The sequence below is a fragment of the Alosa alosa genome, chromosome 10 (genome assembly GCF_017589495.1).
Source record: "Alosa alosa isolate M-15738 ecotype Scorff River chromosome 10, AALO_Geno_1.1, whole genome shotgun sequence".
Taxonomy (NCBI): domain Eukaryota; kingdom Metazoa; phylum Chordata; class Actinopteri; order Clupeiformes; family Clupeidae; genus Alosa; species Alosa alosa.
Window position 1 is genome coordinate 21,588,551 of NC_063198.1, and position 25,625 is coordinate 21,614,175.

General features: G+C 39.8%; 1 protein-coding gene across 3 annotated transcripts; it reads left to right on the forward strand.

Annotated features, from left to right (window-relative positions):
- Nucleotides 1-122: 122 nt before the first annotated feature.
- LOC125301655 (interleukin-5 receptor subunit alpha-like) lies at nt 123-24,615 on the forward strand. 3 transcript variants are annotated; one of them, XM_048254307.1, is made up of 12 exons: nt 123-324; nt 631-660; nt 11,955-12,095; nt 14,698-14,801; nt 14,884-15,007; nt 15,268-15,385; nt 15,767-15,954; nt 16,229-16,365; nt 16,603-16,747; nt 23,501-23,618; nt 23,855-23,927; nt 24,080-24,615. In XM_048254307.1, exons 3-12 carry the CDS (start codon nt 12,002-12,004, stop codon nt 24,143-24,145), a joined length of 1,167 nt encoding a protein of 388 aa, XP_048110264.1. In that variant the 5' UTR covers nt 123-324; nt 631-660; nt 11,955-12,001; the 3' UTR covers nt 24,146-24,615. The 3 variants fall into 3 exon arrangements, with proteins under 3 accessions (XP_048110264.1, XP_048110266.1, XP_048110265.1); XM_048254309.1 differs by lacking the exon at nt 631-660; XM_048254308.1 differs by lacking the exon at nt 123-324 and having other exon boundaries at nt 575-660.
- Nucleotides 24,616-25,625: the final 1,010 nt, after the last annotated feature.

Consider the following 25,625-nt stretch of genomic DNA (forward strand, 5'->3'; position numbering starts at 1 on the left):
AAATCACCTGTGGTTAACACACTAGAATATTCAAGCAGTCTACAGACTGGAGGAGCTATCAGGGATGACTTCCGCAGAGAAAGATGGTTGCACAGTAAAACATTGAAAGCTTGATGAAAGTTTCCCCGCATGATCCCTTAGTTTTGAATACCCTTACATTCTGATTCCACCAGTGGAATTTACTTATAATTTAAAATGTCATCTTACATGTAGATTTCAGTATCTGAAAAGGTTGTGATTTTTTTTTTTTTGTTCTAGACACTGAAAATTGGACCATTTGTTTGGCTACTTTAATTAAAAGACGTGTGTATAACAGCCACCAAGGTACCTATCCCCCTTTATGTCTGTGATATTGCAAGACAGAGCACCTAAACAAAACAGTCTATATGAAACAAGTGGCAACACAGATTTCATTGCTGCTGCTGTGTGTGCATGTTGCAGAGCAACAATCAAGTTCTTTGGGAAATTATCCAAATTATAGAAACAAATGAACATGAAGTAGTAGCCTATGCACGAAGAGAGATAAAGAGAAATGTTTTCTGTTTGACATTCACCGCTCCCTCCTCCTATCTGGCCTCATTAACCTGACCTGACCTTGGACTCAACTGACTTATGCTGCCTCCTCATCAGGACAACACTAGGCCTCAGAATCTCCTACAGGTAAGCAGTTTTCAAACAGAGTGTCACCACTACAGTTTAATAGAGCAGTCAGTATTCTGTGAAGATGTAATGGTTTGGAAGATAGCCACCTCCCTCAGAGTCTGAAATGGTATCTTGAAGTTCACTGCTCAAAAAAATGTAAGGAACACTTTGAAAACATCAGATCTCAATGGCAAAAAAACATAATGCTGGATATCTATACTGATATGCAGGATGCCACGTCGTGTTTTGGAAGAGGGCTGATTTCAGACTCCCTCAAAAATCAAAGTGAAAATATTATGTGGCAGGCTAGTCCATTCTGCCTAAATTTAATCGCAGCAACTCAAAATGGTACTCAGTAGTTTGTATGGCCCCCACATGCTTGATGACGTCGGGGCATGCTCCTAATGAGACGGCTGATGGTGTCCTGGGGGATCTGCTCCCAGATGTTGACACGGCCATCACTGAGCTCCTTCATTTCTTCATCCTCCAGGAACTGCCTGCACACATGTGGCTGGCCATTGTTGTGAAACAGGAGGAACACATGGCCCACTGAACCAGTACAGGGTCAGACAATGGGTCTGAAAATGTCATTCTACTTATAACTCTTATCTGGCACTTCCGTGCAACACTAGTTTGCGCTCAGCCCAGATAAAATCATGGTGTTGTTGCTGGAACTGGGTCAACGTTTGTGTGCAGGTCAGCGTGAGAAAAATAAAAAATGTCTAGGCCTACTCACGAAATTTACACTCATGAGGGAAATTTGTCTTAAGTGAAAAAAAGTCCTATAGTAAGGTGACATTGATATGATGTTGGTTTACCATCCAAATCATCATTTTGGTTGAGATTGAAATCTCAAATAGACATTGAATAAGCATTACAATCCTGACAAAAACCCGACAGTGCATGAATATCGATAAGAGAGATATCGAAACAACATCGGTTTATAGTTTGCCATAATCGATAGAGCATCGATACATAGTTCACTAAAAGATATTGAAAAGTCATGGATTTATGGTTGACTGGGAAATCTTAACGTGGTGATCAAAAAGTAGTGGTTAGCCTACGATGCATCAAGACCACAGGCGAGTTTAGGCTATTTTTAGGGGTGCTCAAAATATCAAAATATGCCATGGCCCAACTCGAGGGGCGGCGAGGGGTGGTGTACTCAGCTGTAATAAAACATAGTTGAATATCCAGAAAGTATGCTTTAACTAGACTTTTAATGCTACCTGGGATTCTGAAATAATCAAAGGCCTCCCACAAAATGTGTTGAAAATAACACAACTTTTGTTGTTTTTAACACATCTCTATATCCAGATAGGGACAACACTGGTTGTGAATGTGCTTTAGAATCTGTCAATGTTACACCACTACTGTCTGCATCACATTCATGACTTAATTACGGAAGAGACATTCTAAGCCCTCAAGAGTGCATTTGGCTCAAAGTTCAACTCAGACAAAGAAAACGAACAGCAACCATGCCAACAGTAAGACTATATTGACTACATCTAATTACAAGCACATAGGATTATCAAATTAGCCAAATCTATTGAAATGTCAGTGATTCTTTGTTTTTTATTTTTTTATTACATTTTCTTACCCCTACATTCTGATTCCACCAGTGGAATATCCTTATAATTTAAAATATCATCTTACATAATAATAATAATAACAATAACAATAATAATAATAATAATACATTTTATTTAAAAAACGCTTTTAGTCCATATCTCTTCAGACTAGCCTAAAGTCCATAGTTTCAGTTCCTTTTTAAACTGGGCAGTGGATTCACACTGCCTGATGTCATTTGGAAGTGAGTTCCATAGCTTTGGGGCTGTGTGGGAGAACGCTCTCTCTCCCATGGTGCTGAGGTTCATTTTGGGCACCTTGAGCAGACCAGCTGATGAGGATCGCAGCGAGCGGGAAGGGGTTATATTTGGGAGCAAGGTTATGCAGGGCCTTATATGTCAACAGTAGGATCTTAAACTGGACTCTCTGGGTAACTGGTAACCAGTGTAGCTGCAACAGTACAGGTGTTCTATGGCTTGTGGACTTTGTGCCTGTTACTATCCTGGCTGCAGAGTTCTGAATTATTTGGAGGCGGTGGAGTGATTTATGTGGAATGCCAGAGAAGATGGAGTTGCAGTAATCAATGCGGGATGTAACATAGGCGTTTACTATTTAAGTACTTGTGCACTCTGCTAACTGAGGGAGGGGCGCAGTCTTGCGATGTTGCGCAGATGGAAAAAGGCGCTGCGAGACCCACTGTTAATATGGGCAGTGAATGCAAGTGTGCTGTCTAGTATAACACCAAGACTCTTCACCTTGGTGGAGCAGGCAATGTTGGAGTCATCTACAGATAGAGTCTGATTTCCATCTTTGCCAGCGTTGTTTTTGAGCCAACAACAAGTAATTCAGTCTTGTTACTGTTCAGTTCTAGGTAGTTGTTAGTCATCCACAGATTTATATCATGCATACAGGCATCATCGCAGCAGGAGGAAGGGAGGCAGTCGGTTTGGTCTACATATAAAGCTGGGTGTACATGTAGATTTCAATTCAATTCAATTCAAATGTATTAGTCACATACAATTATACAGAGTATATGAAGTGAAGAAAAAGAAGAGGAGGAGAAGAAGAAATGTCTAAAGTGCATGACCTGTTGTTTCCAACATGCTTGTGCTCCTGCTACAGTCCTCATTCAGTATCCAGAAGGCTTGGGGATAAAAACTTTTCTGCATTCTCTCTGTGTTGGCCCTCAGGCAGCGGTAACATTTCTCAGAGCTCCTGATGTATATTTCCTCTAGGTTGGGTAGTGCACTCCTGGTGGTACGTTCAGCTGATCTCACTACTCTCTTTGGGGCTTTACAGTCTTGCTGATTGCTGTTTCCATACTAAGCTGTTATATTCCCAGTAATAATACTTTCAATGGTGGCTCTGTAAAAGTTCTGAAGTAATTGCTGAGGTAGCCTAAAGTACTTCAGATGTCTGAGGTGAAAAAGACGCTGGCGTACCTTTCTCACCATTGAATCAACATGTTTCCAAGTCAGATTTTCATAAATATGAATACCTAAAACGCTCTATCCTTTTGTTGATCTGGAGTGGTTGTTAAACTTTCTGAAATCTATAAACATCTCCTTAGTCTGGAGTAGGTTGTTGTCTTGGCATCAGTAATACACAGATATGGCCTTATTATGGCTTCTATGCAAGACATGCAAGACCTGCTCAATAAAACAAGCGCCCTCTGTTTCATTTGTAGTGACTATATCTAATTTAATTGTTGTTATGAACTGGATATGTGATGATTCTGTGAATACTGGATATGGGGCCCCCGTTGTACAATGCCTGCATACCACAAATAGTGCAATCATACAATCAACTAGATGTACTGCATAGCGGTACAAAATATGACAGCCGCTCAGTCCTGTACATCCGTTCCGCGAAAATAAATCACACTAATCAATTTGTCTCCATCTTTTACTCCATCCCCCACTCTTGAAACTTTTGTGTATGCTTGTTTGGCATGCCTGTGTGTGTGTGTGTGTGTGTGTGGCTGAACAGAAAGTAGCCTACTGGCGCTGAAAAGGTGAATAGAATAGCCAAAGAAGTTGTAGCATTGTTATAAAACCTTTAAAATCTCTAAACAATCGCAGTAGGGCAGTTCATCACAGTTCATCCATTGCAACTGGATTGATGAAAGGTCACTTACACCTGTAGGCTACATTGTATTTGGGAATTAAGCAAAATATATCAGCATAATGTTATTTTTTTTTATTTTATTTATTTATTAATAAACAAAAACATCTCTGTCAGTTCCATGCCGTTTTCAACAGCTATCAAAAACAAAGGTCATTTTGTCATCTTTAGTTCATGTGAACTTTATTGTTCAAGGCACAAATTAAGTAACAGTAGTCTGAAACGAAATGCTGTTTTACATCTAACCAGTGGTGCAAATAACTGACATGTCCAAATGGGCCTTGATGAAATGCTTCGCTAGACTGTTTATGCACATTTTAACGGGCCAAAGTTGAAGAGCTGTTGTCCGTTATTGTTCGTGCAAATATAGGCTGATTCGTGTTCCCTTGCATTGTGTAACTGAGGTCCATGGCTTGTCTGGCTTTCACCAGACCAAGCTCAATCTTTTAAGAAATCAAAAAATAAATAGCGGGCAGATCAGACTGGGTTCACCCAGCCTAGTCCATAGGCGCCCGATATTGTTTAATTTTCCGATTGAGATATACACGCTCTGGCTATTCTAAATGCAAAATGCATCAAGAGTTATGACAAAACTGTAACTAACAAACTAGATCCTAATAGAAAGCTGTTAGCTTCCCTAAGCTACAGGTAGGCCTATAAGGTAGGCCTATTTACAACATAAATTGTCAATAGGCTATGCTGGCGACACAAATAAAATCTCCAGTGCTGCTTGGTATAACCAGAGCCCGTCTACGGAGAGCCTTGCCACTCCGTAATAAGTCCCATTGTACCGAATTTTGGTTGCAGTTCCACCAGAGTTCCACTGGGGGCGATCGCCATGAGTGCAGAATGAATGGGAGTCAATGGAGCTAGACAGCTAAATTGGTCTCTTTCACCTGATTGTTGTTGACAAATCTCAGATTTGATTGTAGTTTGTATAACTTCAACATGGGTTATAGGTCAAAAGTTGAATGAACGAGTACTTATGTCCTTTTGATTTCTTACAGGTTGGGTCGTTGCACATAACACGCTAGCATTGTGCTAATGAATGACGTCATTGACACATTTGAAAGGCTTTTTAGAACAATTAAGTGACTTTAAAAAATATAATACTCAACCAAGTGTATTTTCTTTGCCTCCCCTCCATAGACCTCCATGCATTCTGCACTCGTGGACGAGCGCCCTCATGTGGAACCACAGAAAGAACTGCAACCAGTTCAGAAACCGGAAGTTTTCCGAGAGTGGCAGTTCTCCCCTTATTAGACATTCTCTGGTATAACCAAAGATTGTTAAGGTGGAGCAAGATACTTCGTCGTAGTTCATGTCTATGGGCGCGAAATGGTGATCGAATCCTGTCTGCATAAAGAGGCGTGTCGATGACTTATTGATGAGCGTACGTTGCAACCGGCCAACAGAAACGGCATAAATAACCGGCGCACACATGATATAAGGTCGATTTTCTCCGGACTGGAATGTTCAAAAATGCTAAAAATGTACCTGAAATGTTCAGAAGAGTTTGAGGATCATGAAAACGTGCACGAAATTCACATTCCTAACTCTATAGAACCAAGACCTTAGCATATGTGGTGAAATTCTGAGCTATGCCCATAGACTTCAATGGAGCAGTCGCTGCTTCTGCTCTGCATAAAGGGGGATTTTGATCCCTCTCGTGCGATCTGGGTTCCCGGAAGTGGCTCCTGATGAAATATCTTGCTCCGCCTTAACAATCTTTGGTATTCACCCCTTGTAGACACGTGACGGCTCCATGCTGGACGGCAAAAAGATGGGAGACGGACGGCAAATTACATTATGTCATAAAGATTATGATGAACTGAACACCATTACTATAACATCTTTGTAGTTCAATGTATTGCTGTTTGGGGTCTGATAGTCAAAGAAGATGCCAGTGGTGTTGTTAGATGAAATGGGTCATGATCGCAAATGTAAAGTTATTAAAACTGGTGGTAACAGCAAGGGGAGATAACGTTACGTTAGGCTACTGTAATTAACATTATGGTAAATGAACACCCATAAGTATTTCTGGACTAAAATATTGCAAAGATATTTGGTTACTTTATTTGTCTTGCTTTTATCAGTTGTAACATAGTCAAAACGTTAAGAATGTCATATCAGAACATGAAATAATAACTAGCTGCCACACTTAGAAGCTAGCTATTCTAGTTAACGTTTATCGTAGCTCATAGTGCTAGGGCTAATGTAACTCGTCAGTTTGTAATGCTGCCCAGCTTAATAAACTTACTCCTTACATGTCTTAAGTTAAAGAATTGAAAGAAATAGGAAATAAAAAAAAACTTAAACGGTATTATCTGTTTACATTCAGATCTTGCCAAAGACTTTGCCTAAGTGCTATCTGCCGTCCTGTTCAGAGTCTATTGTTGCTATAGCAACCGCTGCTGTGCTTCATACACTGAGGAGATAAGCATGCAATTGTGGTTGAAATACTCCCGAAACACAAAGAAAACAAACCAAAATATATCTATGCAAGAACATGGGATGTTGTTGTATTCCAAACAATAAGCCAACAGTCGTGGAAGGGCATTACTACGGTTAAATCTCACTATAATCTCCTAGCTGTGCGATATGTCCCATTACAACCCATTGATCAGATCCACTATGAAATCCATAAAGAGATGCTCCGCACATATAACTCTGAAATATGCAAAGCAAGACAGTCTTTCTTTTCTAACATTATCAATAGAAGTTCAAATAACACTCGTATTCTATTTTCAACTGTTGATAAGTTAACAAATCCCCCCTCACAATTAGCGCCTGAACTTCTCTCAACTAATAAATGCAATGAGTTTTCTTTTTTTTTCTTTTTTTAAAGGTAAAATTGACAAAATCAGACTCAACATATCTGCTCAATTACAAATTACACAACCTGAACTTCCAGCAACAAACAGAGGGAAACTAAACTTGATGTCAGAGTTCAGCTTGATAGTCTACGAAACACTTGAAAAAACGGTACAGAATCTCAGCCCTTCCACATGTGTCTTAGACACTCTGCCTACCAATTTCTTCAAAACTGTTTTTCACCTCATAGCGGCGGATGTCCTTCAAATTGTAAATGTATCATTGCTGTCTGGCACTTTTCCTAAGTCACTGAAAACAGCTGTTGTAAAGCCACTTCTCAAGAAGAATAACCTGGATGCCTCCATGCTAAACAATTACAGGCCCATATCCAATCTACCTTTTATTGGCAAAATTATTGAAAAAGTAGTCTTTAATCAATTAACCACCTTCCTAACATCAAATGGGTATTTTGATTACTTTCAGTCTGGTTTTCGGGCAAATCACAGCACTGAAACAGCTCTCATTAAAGTTTCCAATGACATACGCCTCAACACAGATTCAGGTAAAACATCAGTCCTAGTGCTACTGGACCTTAGTGCAGCATTTGACACTGTTGATCACAATATTTTACTACACAGACTAGAACACTGGGTTGGATTTACAGGCATAGTTATCAGCTGGCTAAAATCATATCTACAAGAAAGGAGCTTCTTTGTTGCCATCGGAAACTGTACCTCAACACCAACGTCCTTGACCTGTGGTGTTCCCCAGGGGGGGTCGATCTTGGGGCCACTATTATTCAACCTCTATATGCTCCCACTTGGACAAATCATTCAAAATAATTTGATTTCATATCATAGCTATGCAGATGACACACAAATTTACTTAGCTCTATCACCAAACAACTATGGTCCTCTTGAATCTATGTGTCAGTGTATAGAACAAATCAACACCTGGATGTCTCAAAATTTTCTTCAGCTGAACAAAGAAAAAAACTGAAGTAATTATATTTGGTAAAAAATGAGGAAAGACTTAGGGTTGCCACTCTCCTTGACACAAAAAGGTTGAAGGCAAGGATACTGTTAAAAATCTTGGTGTATTAATTGACAGTGATCTAAATTTCAACAGCCACATGAAAGCGATAACTAAATCAGCTTTTTACCACCTCAAAAATATTGTCAAACTCAGAGGGCTGATGTCAAAACATGACTTAGAAAAACTCATTCATGCATTTATCTCCAGCAGGGTTGATTACTGCAATGGACTGTTCACAGGCCTTCCTAAAAAAACTATTAAACAGCTTCAGGTGATACAAAATGCAGCAGCTAGGACTCTAACAAAAACTAAAAAGAACTGACCACATTACTCCAATTCTTAAGTCCTTGCACTGGCTTCCAGTAAGTCACAGAATTGACTTTAAAGCACTATTGCTTGTTTATAAATCAGTAAATGGAGCAGGACCTAAATACTTGTCAGACATGCTTCAGCAGTACACACCTTCTCGTCCTCTCAGGTCCCAGGTGAAAAATCTGCTAGTAAAACCTACAGTTAGAACTAAACATGGTGAAGCAGCTTTTAGCTGCTATGCGGCTCAGCTGTGGAACCAACTTTCGGATGACATTAAAAAGGCCCCAAGTGTAGCCAGTTTTAAATCTAGACTTAAGACCAAACTGTTCTCAGACGCTTTCTGCTAACTGTGCCAAGTTACAAATTCTGAATCTGCCTCGATAATTATTCTACTTTGTCTTTTATTACTTTTTTTACTACTTTTGCCTTTGTTTTTGCTTACTAATTATTCTTTATTTTTAAATGATTTTACCTTGTGTTTTATGTTTTCTTTTTATTATGATCTTTACCTTTTAACTATTCTTTGACTATATTGCCCTTCTATGCTTTTATTTGTTATTATCGTTTGGTTTTGTTTATGTAAAGCACATTGAATGACCTCTGTGTATGAAATGTGCTATATAAATAAACTTGACTTGACTTGACTTGACTTGATTCGTGTTCTTGCCGTCCACTAGGCTATTTTGCTGTGGCGCGAACAAAACGTGACGTCACTTGCAAGGGGTGAATAACCGCATTTATAGTTTTCTACAAATGCAATCAAATTGGCCTACATCACTGCAATCAAATTGGCCCCCGGGGACGAAACGACATTTTTCCGTAAAAGTCTAGTGGGGCTACATACACACCAAATTTCATGTGAAAAAAAAAAAACTTTGACAATCATTATATGACCGCTTCGCTACCGGCGGTCATAATGAGAGCATGTGGTTATAAATTCTTTGATGAAACAGTTGCTTTTCTGGACCAGTGAGTGACATTTGGGTAATTTTCTGCGGCACACCTGATGATCTCTCACGGCACACTAGTGTGCCCCGGCACAGTGGTTTAAAAACACTGTTCTAGACACTGAGATTGGGAGCAATTGTGTGGATACTTTAATTAAAAGATGTGTGTATAACAGCCACCAAGGTATCTTGTTATACAGAATGAACAGACGATCAAGATTTAATCTCTTGAAATCCTCCCAAAATCCCCCTTATGTCTGTGATATTGCAAGGCAGAGTGCCTAAACAAAATTAAGTTTATATGAAACAAGTGGCAACACAGATTTTACTGTTGCTGTGTGTATATGTTGCAGAGCACCTCTGTATACCACAAACAAGTTCTTTGGGAAATCATCCAAATTATAGAAAGAAATGAACATGAAAGAGTAGCCTACGCATGAAGAAAGAGATAAAAAAAGAGGACATGTTTCCTGTTTATGTCACCATCACCGCCCCCTCCTCCTATCTGACCTCATTAAAGCCATGGGCTAGATTAGGTTTGCTTATGCTGCCTCCTCATCAGGACAACACTAGGTCTCAGAATCTCTTACAGGTAAGCAGTTTTCAGAGTGTCACAAATACAGTTTAATAGAGCAGTCAGAGGAGAGTTTATATTCAGGAGGCTATGTGAAGATGTAATGGTTGGGAAGATAGCCACCTCCCTCAGACCAGGTTTTGTGTTCATGATTTTGAGTCTAAAAGGGTATCTTAAAGTATATGGAGCACACTCTCACATGAAATACATCTTCGATGGATTATTATATATATATATATCAAAGAGTAATAAATGTGTAACACAGTTGATACATGTACTACAGTATGTAGGGTAATGGCAGACATGCTCCAAGACACCAATGACGCAACACAATATGTACTGTACATGTAAGTACTTAAAGGGGAACTTGGCAACTATTTCATCGTAATAAACCCGTTTAGAAATCATTTGGATGGTTAAATGACCTGTTCCGCTAAAAATGGTGACTTTCCCCGCTGCGCTTAGCGTCCCCAGGCGGAAAACCAACCTTGCAACATTGAGACTTACCGTCCCGGAAAGAGAAGTGAGAAACAAGAAACTCGTTTTAAATCGTGTTTTTTACCTTGTAACATCGTAACCAAACTTATGCTAACCGTTCGCTAGCTTGTAAACAAATCCATGTGCTTTATCGTTACCTTTTTCCACAGTTTGAAATAGCATAATGCACAATTTCTCTAGCAGAGGGGGAAATCCTGCCAAGTTTCCCTTTAACTGGTACACTTCATTTTAATGGGTTTGTGCCACTGTATCAAAGAGTAATACATGTGTACCAACACAGTTCATACATGTGCTATGTAGGCAGACATGTTCCAAGACACCAATGACACAACATACATGTAAGTAATTAACTGGTACACTTAATAGGTTTATTCCACTGTATCAAAGAGTAACAAGGTTGTAGCAGCAGAGCTGTTACATGTACACTGAAGACAATGAGGCCTTGACTGGAGCTAAGAATGGTTTGTATATCAAATCTATCATGACCAGATTTACCCCATCCAGCAGGTCTCAGGTCAGCTTTTTGCCTCTGATGAAAATTTAGGCAAATTGGCAAAGTTTTGTAAAAGCACTCAGTATTAATTACAATGTAACAACTATATGTAGGTACCCACAAATACATAATGCAAGTACAATGATAGTACCTGATAGTACATGTTGTTACACAGGTTGTACCACTGTACCTAATTAGGTTGGTACACTGTAACAGCGACACATTAAAATAAAGTGTTACCAAAAAAAACAAAAAAACAAGCAACATGTTTTTGTTGTTGTTACGTAACAGGGTGTGAATAGCTCAGCTGTGTAATAGACACTCTGAATAAGGTATGCTGTTTGCATCAATGTACAGAAGTGGATGCTATTTACACCCTGGTGCATGAACTAGCTAATTGTTGCAATTTCTTGTTCAAATTGCGCGCCTTCTCTCCAGACACGTTGGTACACATGCACACTCAATCTGCCAAAACGCATCACATGGGAATCAAATCCCGGTCTCCCGCATGCAAGCCCTTGTCTGTGACCACTGTACTATCTGCTTCCACAAGGAAATAGTGTTTGCAGGTAAACTTATAGTTTATAGGCCTGAACGTCATATTCACGAAATTTCTGTTAACTAACAAACTGAAAATAAAACACAATTTTTCAATCTAAAACTTAATCTGAACAGATTTAGTGCCGAAACCTTTCAGAATTCTTCACTTTCTGCTGATGAAAAACGAATGTCCGCCATGTTTTTTGTGCACGTGAGCAACGTCTTTTTGTTATGTCACAGGGTATGAATAGCTCAGCTGTGTGGCCAAGGCTATTCGTACCAGGGGTGTAAATAGACACTCCGTATATATTTATATATATATATTGTGAGTCACATGGCATTCAAGTGACTTCCTGCTTATTAAATCCCCTGTATAAGTGTTGGCCTAAAATGGATGTTTCTACAGGAAAGCAGAGCTCTGGAGAGAAAGGTTCTGGGGTCAAGGCCAAATTGATGTCCTTCAGGTCAGCTACGCTCCAGCTCTGTGCCCTCTTGCTGGGACTACTGGGGAGCACCATGTACATCCAGGCAGAAGACTCAGATGCAGGTCTGTTAAATACTTACTTTTAGTGAAGCAAATATTTCTTTGCCAGGTTCCAATGGAAGATCCTATAGAGTGATTAATTTACAACTTTTTAAAGGAGGTTTCTGGATAGAATATCTTTTAAAATCCATTTTTAGGGCTAGTCCACACGTACGAAACCAATCTTTTTTTCCTCCGTCTTCCCTGAAACCGCATCAAGAATATTTGCGTCCAAACGGATCCATCTCAACACGACTCAACACGTTACTTCATACCCCAGGCCTATAGGTGGCACTGTTTCTTTACAGAAATTGACCAAAGTTTGTGCTTTACAAACAGACAGAATAAGCTATGACAAAATGGCTAGTGCAAGGAAACCAGAATTGTTTGTGTGGACTGATGGTGAACTGTCAACTGTAGTCAACTGTAAAACTAAAGCAACTTTATTTTACGGTTTGTGAAGGGTGCAGTCCCGTCCTTTATTTGGCTAACGCAGGTAGGCCTTCTAATCACCTTTACTTTCTTTGGTTGTAGGATAGTCCGTGATTCCCATTAGTTTTGGCTATCACCGCAATTAGGCTACTAAACGCAAGGCTTACCCAAGTTCTAGGCTATTCTGTCGCCACATTTATAATATTGCTATAAAACCTTCGTTAGTAACAATACGCTTGCCTACATCAAATCAAATCGGCGCATTTGCATTCAGTGTGCTACCATCGGGCTTAACGTGAGTTCTGCGCCTTTGTATGCTTATATCTGATTTCACTTTCGACTGTGAATGCATGTATATATGTTGTAAGACATGTAAAATAAATGAATGACACTGGCACTACGCACAAATTAATGTAGCCTAAACTTACACCGCACTTTCCTAATAACTTAAGTTCTCTCGCCACTGACAGTAGCTAGAATGCATTAAAAACACCGGAAAAAACAGTGTTCAGTCCACCAAGTCATAAGCTATCGCTACAAGCAGCACCAGTTTATCTTACGGAGTGTAATCGTAGGGGTAATGTCATGTATGAAAACTAGTATTGTTAGGCAATACTATAAGTGCAAGTCCAGGGCAGCTGAGGTGTGGCGATGACATCATCGATACGCAAGCAGGATGTGCGATTTCGCTGTCTAAACGAATTCAAACGGGCTACGGTTTCAGATTTCTCCACTCTGGGACCAGGTTTCAGAAAAGTGCGGTTTCGGGCAGTGCGTTTTACGGGATTCGCTTGGGCCCGCCAAGACGAAGCAAAACCTCTGCGTTTAACCTAAAAAGCGTCTCCGTGTGGACGGGCCCTTAGCCGTATCATAGTTTTCTGTCTCTTTAAGCTTTCCAGGGACTCAATGGTTAGTTCAAGTGTCAGGACTTTGAAAGAATGGGTAAAAACAATGAGCAAAGAGGTGTGCTGTTTTAAACACTATCTGTGAAAATAACTAGATGTACCGCAAAGCGGTACAAAATATGACCGCCACACAGTCCTGCACATTCTCTCTGCAAAAATAAATCATGCTTGTCAATTTGTCTCCATCTCCTACTTCAGCCCCTACTTATACAACTTTTGTGTATGTAAATGAGTGTGTGCATAGTGTGAGAAGTGTTTGTTTTTGTGTATACGTGTGCTTCAGAGTGTGTTCGCTTGTGAGTGTGTATGTGGGGGTAATGGTGTGTGTGTGTGTGCATGTGCGTGCATTTGCGTGTGCCTGCTTGCCTGCATGTGTGTATGTTTTTATGTGTGTGTGTGTGGGTGTGTTTATGTGTCCGGCCTACCCTCCTTTCGGGGGGCCCGATGGTGAAAAACAATGGTTTGGTGTCATCCTTGTGGGGTAACATGCCCAATAAGTTTTGTGCACCCCAGTCTTTCAGTGTCCCGGGAATCGTTAACACAAAATTACTGAAGAAAAAAACAAAAACCCGGAAGAAAAGAAAACTCTTGACTAAACCTATGAGCATACGCAGTCATAGCCAGGCTTTATGTCAGACAGACAGGCGGCTCCACTCAGTGCCCAGCCCAATAGTGTTGCTTGGCTGTGGAGGTGAGTGGTGATGAACGGGTAACTAAACTACCAGTGCAGGTAATAGGTTACAGCTTACTTGCCAATACAAAAACAAATGTAGCCTAGTGAACTTCATTCTTGCTAAAGTAGCCTAAAGCATGAGCTACAATCTAATAGCTTTAACGTTACCTCCCTCTCTCACACCTTTAGTCTAAGGTGACCAGACGTAGGCCTACTCTTTTCCCCAGACATGTCCTCTGCCAGAATTTTGCTCTACCTTAGCAGGGGCGTCACTAGACCCTTTTTACTCAGGTCCGTGTTCCAGTACTGAACTGCTGTCCTAAGGTCCTTACCCAATAAGTAGGCCTATTCATTCTACTAGTTTGTTCTTTGCCAATAGATCTTCATCAATACATGATATAGACAGCCCTGACTTACATGTGAAAGGGGGATTGTATACTACTACTGATTATTTTGTAGAAATATGTTGTTGAGTATTAAATATTTGCATGAGTGTGAGGGTATTTTAATACATTGGTCATTAGTCAGACATTTGCTATCTTATATATTACCCACTTGTTTTAGAACATTTTTTATTTGGACAAATATGTCTTAATCTGAGTTGTACTGATTACAGATACATGTCTGCCTATGCCATCTCCAAGCGAGACTTCCGATACAAAATACAAGGCTCTACGGAATTTAGAAGAACAATGTGAAAACATGTATTTGGATGAACAGGTATGGTACAAATCCAACCTCAAAATATTTTCTGTTGAAAGACATGACTACTTAGAGGATGAGAGCTCTGTGTCTGTTACAGAGTGCAGTCACTCTGTTTTTAAAGAGCTACAGTGGACAGATGGAACATTGCAGAAGTGTGTATGTAGACATGACAGATCCGGAAGAGAAGGCATCCTTATACAGTGGTCTTCACCTTCCTGCCAGTAGGTTGCTCTTTGGTTCGGTGTTTCTCTGACAGGGCATGATTTAATAAACATAGAAAGCAACTGACATTATGGAACTGTTCTCAGTCCTTGCACTTATTTTTAGACTTTTGCAGAATAGCAATGAGTAATATATATATATATATATATATATATATATATATATATATATTTATTTTTTTTTTTTATTTATTGCACTCCGTTTTTTGTCTTTGATTTTTTAATTAATTTATTTTTTGTCTCTGTGGTGGTGTTTTCAGGTGTTGGTGGCGGCTTTTTTCTGAATATATCTTGTTTGCTAAAGTCTCAGAATGATTTGAACTGCAGCTGGGACACAGCAGTCATCCCTGATGATGCTCAGTATTCCTCCTCTGGTTTGTAAGGACGCAACACTTCTCATAGTTATTGGTTATTAGATAGTTGTTATTATCATGATGTAGTTGTTTACATTTTTTCTTTCTGGAGATTGTAGAGGTACAATTTACATTGGCTAATTAAATAAAGGTGAAAGTAGGAATCTTTTCCACTTGAAAGACAATCACATTTTATGATTTTTAATTATAATGAAGATAATAATGATTTAATTTGATGACACCAAGTAAGGCCATGGTGCTGTTAACATGCAACTGGATGATACATTAACTGCTTTTCAGAATTATTACAAGAAAAAGCTCATTGTCGTAGTACTATGTAGTAGGTGGCTTTTAATTTTTTAAATGTATTTTTCTGTTATCAAATTTCTATTGTATGATTTTCTAGACTCTGTAATATGCAAGGTGTAGTCCTGACGTCCTGGAACTGTACTACATATAGCCTGGGAAACCTCACAGGATGTCATGGAAAGACCGCTGAACATCAAGACCGTTCCAAAATAATTATACGGGTCAATGTGTCTCTCAGTGGATTCTGGTATATCCACACTGAATTATTTGAGAGCAAGAAGATTGGTGAGACGTGTTGTTAATATCTTAAAGGAACCGTATGTAAGAAAAATATTTCAATTAATCATAAAATGGCCCTGATATGTCACTAGACATTAAGAAATCATGTTCACTTCAAATACTTATATCACTGACAACAGTAGTCCGGCCAGGATATTGTCATTTAAAAAGTGAAGTTGCAGCCCTCAACTGATGTTGATGTTGTGTTTTGTCATGTCATGTTGTGTTTTGGCCTGATGCGTTTGTGTTTCATAGAAAAACTGCGAAATGTGTTTCATAGAAAAACTGGATCCACCAAAGATCACAAATACCTCTTTCAAAGGGCTGTCAGGAAATCGCAGCTTGGAAATCCAGTGGGACAACCCTGGAGCGACACCCCCGAGGTGCCTCAACCATGAGATCAAGATAAATTATAAGGTACGCAATAAGCAGGACTGTCTACGCAATAAGCAGTCTGTCCACAAGCACACTGCAAGGGATGTTATATATGTATACATATATAATCTGTGGATGAGTTGTATGTATGGATGTTGATGTGTTTATGTGTATGTCTGAACCAGTGTTTTTTTCTTCTGAGTGGGATTACCATTGCAACACACCATGAGTAGCCATGACAGTTCACATATAACATGTACGCTGTTTATATTTATTAAGGATATAAGCCTTAACGAAGTTCAGAAGTTTAGTCACCTTGAGCCAAACATAGACCAGACCAGAACATACACTGTATGGATGAGAGTGGCCTGGAACTGCGTGGCGATGGGCATGGGTCCCTGGAGTGATTGGAGTAAACCAATAGGTGAGATTGTGAATGCTTTCTGAACATTTGTATCAGATCAGCTACAAAGGGCTGCGGTTGTTGCTTGCTATGTAACCTCATTCAAAATATTGATTCTATGCGTACTGCAGAGTTTTATAAATATGACTTATGGATAAACACTGTTGATTTTTTTGTTAAACGGTTAGCATTCTTCCATATGAGCAATGCTTATGCTTCAGCACATTCTTCAATGCCCTATCATGACACATTGTTTAAAAGGCGTTTTGTGGAGGTTTTATAATGCTGGAATACCGCCATTGTGTGATTAACTAGATGTACCGCATAGCAGTACAAAAAATGACCGCCGCTCAGTCCTGTACATCCATTCCGCGAAAATAAATCATTAATGAATAGCTGTCTCCATCTTCTACTCCATCCCCCACTCTTGAAACTTTTGTGTATGCTTGTTTGGAATGTGTGTTTTCACACATTCCGCACACAAAGTTGCCTACTGGTGCTGCAAAGGTGAATAGATTTGTAGCACTTACCAAAAAATGTGTAGCATTGTTATAAAACCTTTAAAATCTCTAAACAATCACAAGTAGGGCAGTTCATCACAGTCCATCCATTGCAACTGGACTGATGAAAGGTACACCTGTAGGCTACATTGTAATTGGGAAAAGCAGAAGGTAGCAGCATAATGTATTTATTTATTTATTATTAAACAAAACAATCCCTGTCAGTTCCATGCCGTTTTCAACAGCTATCAAGAAGAGAGGTCATGTCATGGATTTTTGTGAATGTTTCTTCTTCTACATATTCATAAGTTTAGTCATCTAGTTCATATGATTCAGCTTTATTGTCAATGCACAAATTAAATACCAGTAGTCTAAAACAAAATGCCGTTTTACCCAGTGGTGCAAATAACTGACATGTTCAAAAGGGCCTTCATGAAATGCGTTGCGAGACTGTTCATACACATTTTAACGGGCCAAGTTGAAGAGCTACTGTCCGTTATTGTTTGTGCAAATAATATGCTGATTTATGTTCCCTTGCATTTTGCAACTATGAGGTCCATGGTTAGTCTGGCTTTCGCCAGACCAAGCTCAATCTTTTGACGCAATCTTTTGATTTTCACCCAGCCTAGTCCATGGTAGGCGCCCGATAGAAATATTGTTTAATTTTGCGATTGAGATATCCACGCACTGGCGCCTCAGTCTCACGGTATAGCCATAGGCAAAACTGTATCTGACCGGTGTAACGTTGGTACTAAATCATCCATCGCAAAGAATGATTTTTGTAGCACGTGCAACAAATATGTGTAGGTAGGCTACAGCCCTGCCCTGAATACATCTCAACGTGCCCTCTAAAACATCTGGTTTAAAATGTGTACATTACATTAGGCTGACGCATTTGATTTTGGAGATGTGCGTTAATAAATCTACATTGCGGCGAGTTGACACAAATTATTCACTTTGACGAATTTATGTAGTTTCGGTTACTTTACTTTGAGCCATGCACTTCCTTATTTGAATCACCTTTGAAAATAGAGGGTTGAAGTAGCCTATATGGGTGTTGGGGAATGAACGTTGACTCAGATGCTTTTTGAGACTTTGAGCAGAAATGTGCCATGTGTTTAGGATGCATCATAGACAGGTTATCTTTCAGGTAGCCTATATATTTTCCATTAGAAAACCATCACGTAGCAGCTAACTCACTTAGCTCCTGTTAGTAGCCTAGGTTATGGTCATAAGCAAATGAGATGACAGTCGAAAGATACAATTAGTGCTGTTATTAATTTGCTTGGTAGCCTATAAACGCATTTATGGTTTTCTACAAATACATCAATAATCAAATCGGCCTCCATCACTCAACCATGCTAACGGTAACATTAACATTATTTTACCTGCTATTGATAGGATTAACGTAGCCTACCTGCAGTAAAAAAACAAGCATCTCAGATTTATTTTGGCTTCAAGAGGAAATGGGAATTGTCATGCAGAAATCATCCTACCCTTATTAGACGTTCTCTGCGGTGAACTACTGTACAGTCTTGTCCTTGTATGAAGCGTAGTGTCTTTCCAACCCACTTTAGATTAACTTCCAACAAAATTACGTCTCACTGCAACGATGCACCATCTAGTGGACAAACGACTACGTGACGCCAATAGTGGAAATGCAGCCAAATTATTATGACCGCCGCGCAGCGAAGCGGCGGCCATATAGGTTTAGTCAGATTTTTTTTGTTTTTCTTTTTTTTTGTTTTTTTTTTCTTTTTCGCATGCCCAAATTTCCGTCAATGATTCCCGGGACACTGAAAGACCGGGGTACACGAAACTTGGTGGACATGTAACCCCACATGGATAGCATGGAACCATCGTTTTTCGTTTTGATCTGTAGCCCCCCCCGCTGAATTGGACCCCCGAAAGGAGGGTAGGGCAGACACAGTTTTCTGTGAATATCTCGAAAACCGTAAGGTTTAGGAGGACCATTTTTTTTTTGTATGTTGATCTCAAGGGGCCATGTCAACCCATTCTATAACCACTCATTTCATGTATAGCGCCACCTAGTTAAACACAAAAAAGTAAAAATGAGGTGGTGTAATTGAAGGTATCTGTGACCTAACATAGTCAAAACTGCACGAAATTGGAAGTGTAGGATCATTATGACACCCTCTGTATGCACGCCAAGTTTTGTGGAATTCCGTTCATGGGGGGGCCACACAATAAATTAATTTATGTTACTATACACCAACTGGCCTTTAGGTGGCCGGAGACAGTTTTCTGTGAATATCTCGAGAACCGTAGGGCCTAGGAGGTCCACCTTTTTTGTATGTTGGTCTTAAGGGGCATGTCAACCCATCCCATTACCACTTATTTCATGTATAGCGCCACCTAGTTAAAAATTAAAAAGCAAAAATTAGGTGTTTTCATCTCAATATCTCTGGCTGACAAGGTCAAAACTGCACGAAATTAAAAGTGTAGGATCATTATGACACCCTCTGAATGCATGCCAAGTTTTGTGTACTTTCGTTCATGGGGGCCTTACAATAAAATAATTTATGTGTACATTTAGTGACGACGCCAACAAGGATTCCCGGACACTGAAAGACCGGGTACACAAAACTTGGTGGGCATGTAACCCCACATGGATAGCATGGAACCATCGTTTTTAAGCTTTGATCTGCAGCCCCCCGCTGGACTGGACCCCCCGAAGGAGGGTAGGGCAGACACAGTTCTCTGTGAATCTTTTATGGTATGTTGGTCTCAAGGGCCCACATCAACCTGGCTCATAATCACTCATTTGTGATCCCCCGGTCAAAAATGAAAATGCAATATTATTCTGCTTTAATCGCCTCTATCTTCAGTTAAGATGTTCAGAACTGCACCAAATGTTATGTGTATGATTGACCTGGCATTCTCTGGGGTCTGGGGGTATGCCAAGTTTCGTAGAATTTCATCCATGGGGGGGCTAAAAAATTAGGTTATGTGTACATTTAGTGACTGTACACTCATTGGCCTGTAAATGGCGGTGCACACATATAAACATGCACACACACAGGCACCCACATACTATCGGTATTAGAACATATTGTACATAATTACAAATTCAATAGGATCAAAAGAAAGCCAAAATATTCATCATCATCATCATGGCTGCATTTTCAGTATTGGCGATAAGTAGTCGTTTGTCCACTAGATGGCGCATCGTTGCAGTGAGACGTAATTTTTTTGGAAGTTAAAAGTGGGTTGAAAAAATAATGGACACTTCCTACAAGGACTGTAATTTACCGCAGCTTAACATCTAATAAGGACAGGACGATGTTCACATGAAGTGTAAGTGAGGATGAAGTGAGGATGTTTATCGGACATGCTTGGTTTTACTGCAGGTATGTTAATCTTGTAATATCAATAAGGACCTAGGTAATGTTACCAAGTAGCGTTGGTTGAGTGATGGAGGCCCATTTGATTGATTGCATTTGTAGAAAACTATAAATGCGGTTATACCAAGCAAATTGATAGCAACACTGTTTGTATCTTTCGACTGTCATTTATTGCACGTGCTACAAAATCATTCTGTGCAATGGAAGATTTACCAACGTTACACGGTCTGATACAGTTTTGCCTATACATCGTGAGACTGAGACGCCTGTTTATTTTGTTTTAAGTGCGTGCAGGGTGTGAGAGGGGAATCGATGTGCTTTGATTCCAGCTTGGTAGTTGTAGTCTGTGAAATTAAAAAGCACTTGTGTGTGAAGTATCCAAACAATGACACCTTCATTTCATTATGGCTGCTTTAGCAACACACCTTAAGCTACTGTGTAGTGGGTCCCATTTAGAAGTGGCTACTTCATTCGCGCTTTCCTGGAACTGCGTGAATGTTATTACAACTTTTCGCCACGAAATGGCAGTTTAAGTCCGCTTGATACTGTAAGTCGTAAGCCATTGGTTTCCAAAGGAGATTTTATTTGTGTCGCCAGCATAGCCTATTGACAAATTATGTTGTAAATAGGCCTACCTTATAATCCTACCTGTAGCTTAGGGAAGCTAACCGCTTTCTATTAGGATCTAGTTTGTTAGTTACAGTTTTGTCATAACTCCCTAATGCATTTTTGCATTTAGAATAGCCAGAGCGTGTATATCTCAATCTGAAAATTAAACAATATCGGGTGCCTATGGACTAGGCTGGGTGAACCCAGCCTGATCTGCCCGCTATTTATTTTTTGATTTCTTAAAAGATTGAGCTTGGTCTGATGAAAGCCAGACTAGCCATGGACCTCAGTTACACAATGCAAGGGAACATGAATCAGCCTATATTTGCACGAACAATAACGGACAAAAGCTCTTCAACTTTGGCCCGTTAAAATGTGTATGAACAGTCTAGCGACGCATTTCATCAAGGCCCATTTGGACATGTCAGTTATTTGCACCACTGGTTAGATGTAAAACAGCATTTCGTTTCAGACTACTGTTACTTAATTTGTGCATTGACAATAAAGTATTACATGAACTAAAGATGACTAAAATCTTATGTAGAAGAAGAAATATTCACAAAAAATCCATCCATCCAAAAATGACCTTTGTTTTTGATAGCTGTTGAAAACGGCATGGAACTGACAGAGATGTTTTTGTTTATAAATACATAAAAAATAAATAAATAACATTATGCTGATACCTTTTGCTTTTCCCAAATACAATGTAGCCTACAGGTGTAAGTGACCTTTCATCAATCCAGTTGCAATAGATGAACTGTGATGACCTGCCCTACTTGTGATTGTTTAGAGATTTTAAAGGTTTTATAACAATGCTACATCTTCTTTGGCTATTCTACAATCTATTCACCTTTTCAGCACAAGTAGGCTACTTTCTGTGCAGCCGCACACACACACACTCAGGCATGCCAAACAAGCATACACAAAAGTTTCAGGAGTGGGGGATGGAGTAAAAGATGGAGACAAATTGAAGTGTGATTTATTTTCGCGGAATGGATGTACAGGACTGAGCGGCGGTCATATTTTGTACCGCTATGCGGTACATCTAGTTATTATGATGAATATTTGGTTTTCCTTTAATCCTACTCAATTTGTAATTATGTATCGGCCGTTCTAATACCGATAGTATGTGCGTGGCTGTGTGTGTGTGCATGTGTATATTTGTGCACCACCATCTACAGGCCAATGAGTGTACAGTCACTAAATGTACACATAACTTAATTTTTTTAGACCTCCCCATGGATGAAATTCTACGAAACTTGGCATACCCCCAGAGAATGTCAGGTTAATCATACACATAAAATTTGGTGCAGCTCTGAACATCTTAACTGAAGAGAGGGGCGATTAAAGCAGAATGATATTGCATTTTCATTTTTTACCGGGGGGGGTGCAAATCACAAATGAGTGGTTATGGGCTAGGTTGATGTGGGCCCTTGAGACCAACATAAAAATGTCTTCATCCTCTGTGCCACGGTTCAGGTAGTTATTTAGGAAAAACTGCATTTTTTGGGTTTCGGGGGGCCCAGCGCGGAGGGGGAGTGGCCCCCGGGGACCAAACGAAATTTTTCCGTAAAAGTCTAGTGGGGCTACATACCCACCAAATTTCATGTGCCCCTGTGGTTCGGTGTCCCGGGTATCGTTGACCAAAAATTCAGGAAGTAGATGACGGGGGAAAAAAAAACTTTGACCTATATGACCGCTTCGCTAGTGGCGGTCATAATAATCAGTTGAGCATTTTATAACAGGTTTTAGAGTGAACTTGTATGATCAAGGGCTCAACATTTTGCTTTCATTTGATATAATACATTTTACATGTTTTATGGCATTGTTGGCTTTATGTTTGTTTATATGTATGTATGTGAGATGACATAACTGACAAGCTTAACAGTATGAGAAGACTATAATTATAGACTAGTCCATCATCATCAACTGTTAAGATTGTCAAGGCGATATGGTTAGCACGTCAGAATTTCACTCTGTTTCCAGAAAGGGCTCACAAATGATTTGTCAGTACTTGCAGTCTGGGATGAGGGGGTGATTATTTGCAGAATTGTTTTCCCCTCATGTTAGAAACTGTAAGATCCGTGCAACATGGTTCAGCCACAGGATTAGTTTGTGTTTGGAAATTAAATGACTGCAGGCCAGTGTCAGGTTCATGAGAATATGGCCTAATAGGCTGCTACATAATTATCTCAAATGATTGTTCCACTGGTCCATTACATCCATATTAGTATTTAATATATTCATGAACATGTCTTTAATCTGTTTCCTATTTGTCATGCTTGCTTATGTCCTACCAGTGGTGGGGCCAGACGAGGAACCCCAACCTGAATATAGCACTGTGATGATTCTGGCCATTGTCCTCGGACTACCCATGATTCTCTTGGTCTTCTTGCTTGTTTTCTGTAAGCTGCGGAGGTAAGGTGAAGTAGTATTCTCTTTCAGAGCAGGCGACAGATGAAGGATGATGTGACCAATTTGATACCAGCACTGAGCTCAGCATGGCCAGACACAGTTGCTCAAAATACACAAATGCACTGTAGTTTATATGTCTGTCAGATGTTGGCATGAGGTATCTGGTGATGCTTTTGTTTGGAGTTCACAGAATACTGTACTATTTATCATGAATTGTATCTATTGTATTTTATTTTTAGGATTATATGTCCACCAATTCCAAGACCTCACATTTGCGTCAAAATTCTTCTCGAGAAAGATGATGGCATCCAGGTAAAGATGTCTGATGTATGATGTCAAAGATTGTATTGTAGAACTGCCTCTGACAATTAACATCATTTGCTGCCCCATGAGTTCAGATGCACAAAACTATCCAGGAGAAATGAGGAAATGGTATCTTAAAATGGTTTCCTGTTCTCACACAGGAAGTGCCGGAAAAACAAGCTGAGGAGATCTGCATTGAGCATGTGACTGAAATGGACGTAAGATAAGCCATGAGCTGACATCTGAAGGAGGGGAAATAACAAGACCAAATAACTCCAAAAATAGCGTACAATGAATAATTTTTGGTATTGATGTAGCTAAGCATGTTGATGGGTGTGTCGTCATAGCGGCTTAATCATGTTCTGTGAATTTTGAAGCAAGTGTGGCATGGATTATGAATTTTGAAGTGTGGGTCTTCATCTTTTAAAATGGGGAATTGTGAAGCACTCTAAAGATATCTTCTGAGGAAGGGTTGGCCAGTGATCTCTGTTCTGTTGAGAACTGTGATTTTGTAATACACAATTCTGTTGTAATTGCTTTTACTTTATCTGCGATCTCTTTATAAGGTTGTTTTTCACCTGAGATTTTGATTTGACCTATAAAAACAATATGCATTGCTTTTGCCACTTTAAAGGCCGTGTTGCAGGGTTCATTTCCCAACGAATTTGCTTGTTGGTAATAAACATTTAAACTGTTATCCATTGTATTTGATGTTGTTGGGTATCACAAAACGGAATATAATACGAAAAAGCAGGTACTATTTCACAGCGTTTGAAGTGATTCTCCTTTCCCCCACAATGCATTGCATTACGTCACCTTGAGGAGGCTACAGACCAAAGCCCACCTTGAGACCCTTGAGAGTAACGAGAGAGGAGTAAAGAGAGACGAGTAAGGGATTGTTCAGCAGTAGATATAGCAGATTATAGATAAAGAGATAGGCTATAGATAGCCTAGATATGTATATAGACAGGTAGATAGATAGCTAGATAGATCATGTCATATGCTGATCACGGGGGAGCTCCTCGACCGCGGCCAAATTGCTGATTCTACGGCCTGGAAATCCCCACAGCCACCGTCCTTTATACACTGGATGAGAGACCTCCTGAATTGCCTACACCTGGAGAAAATGAGACACAGAAGACAAAATAAAGCAGACCACTTCCACTCAAGTTGGGATCCGTTTATGTCCCTCTTCTCCTCCCCCCTCAGCCCCACTGAGCTTTCTCCCCTAGTGGCTCCCCAAACCTAACTCGATCCTTGCTCCCACAAACTCAACTCAACCCAATCCCATACACAACTCCAAACCAGAGATACACCCCCCCCCCTTTTATTTTTTATTATTATGATTATTATTTACAGTTTTTTCTGAATGCTTAAACACAACCGTGATTCTTATAGCACAATTTCTAAAACTATTAATACTTATAGCAAAACCACTCACTGAGCAAAATTAAAAGCACGAACACTGCTTTGCACTCAGTTTGCAATTTTGTAACACACACTTTGCACAACTGTAGGCACAATCCACTGCACAGCACTCTTTTTTCGGAACTGTAAACACAACTCACTGATTTACACTCAATTTCCAAACGATCAACACACTCCTGCAGGGGCGGAGTGGCAATCGGGACGGTCGGGAGTTTTTCCGGCCGACCTATAGAGCTTTTATCGCGGCTGTGAGTCGTAGGGGAGACCGGGGACAGTTGC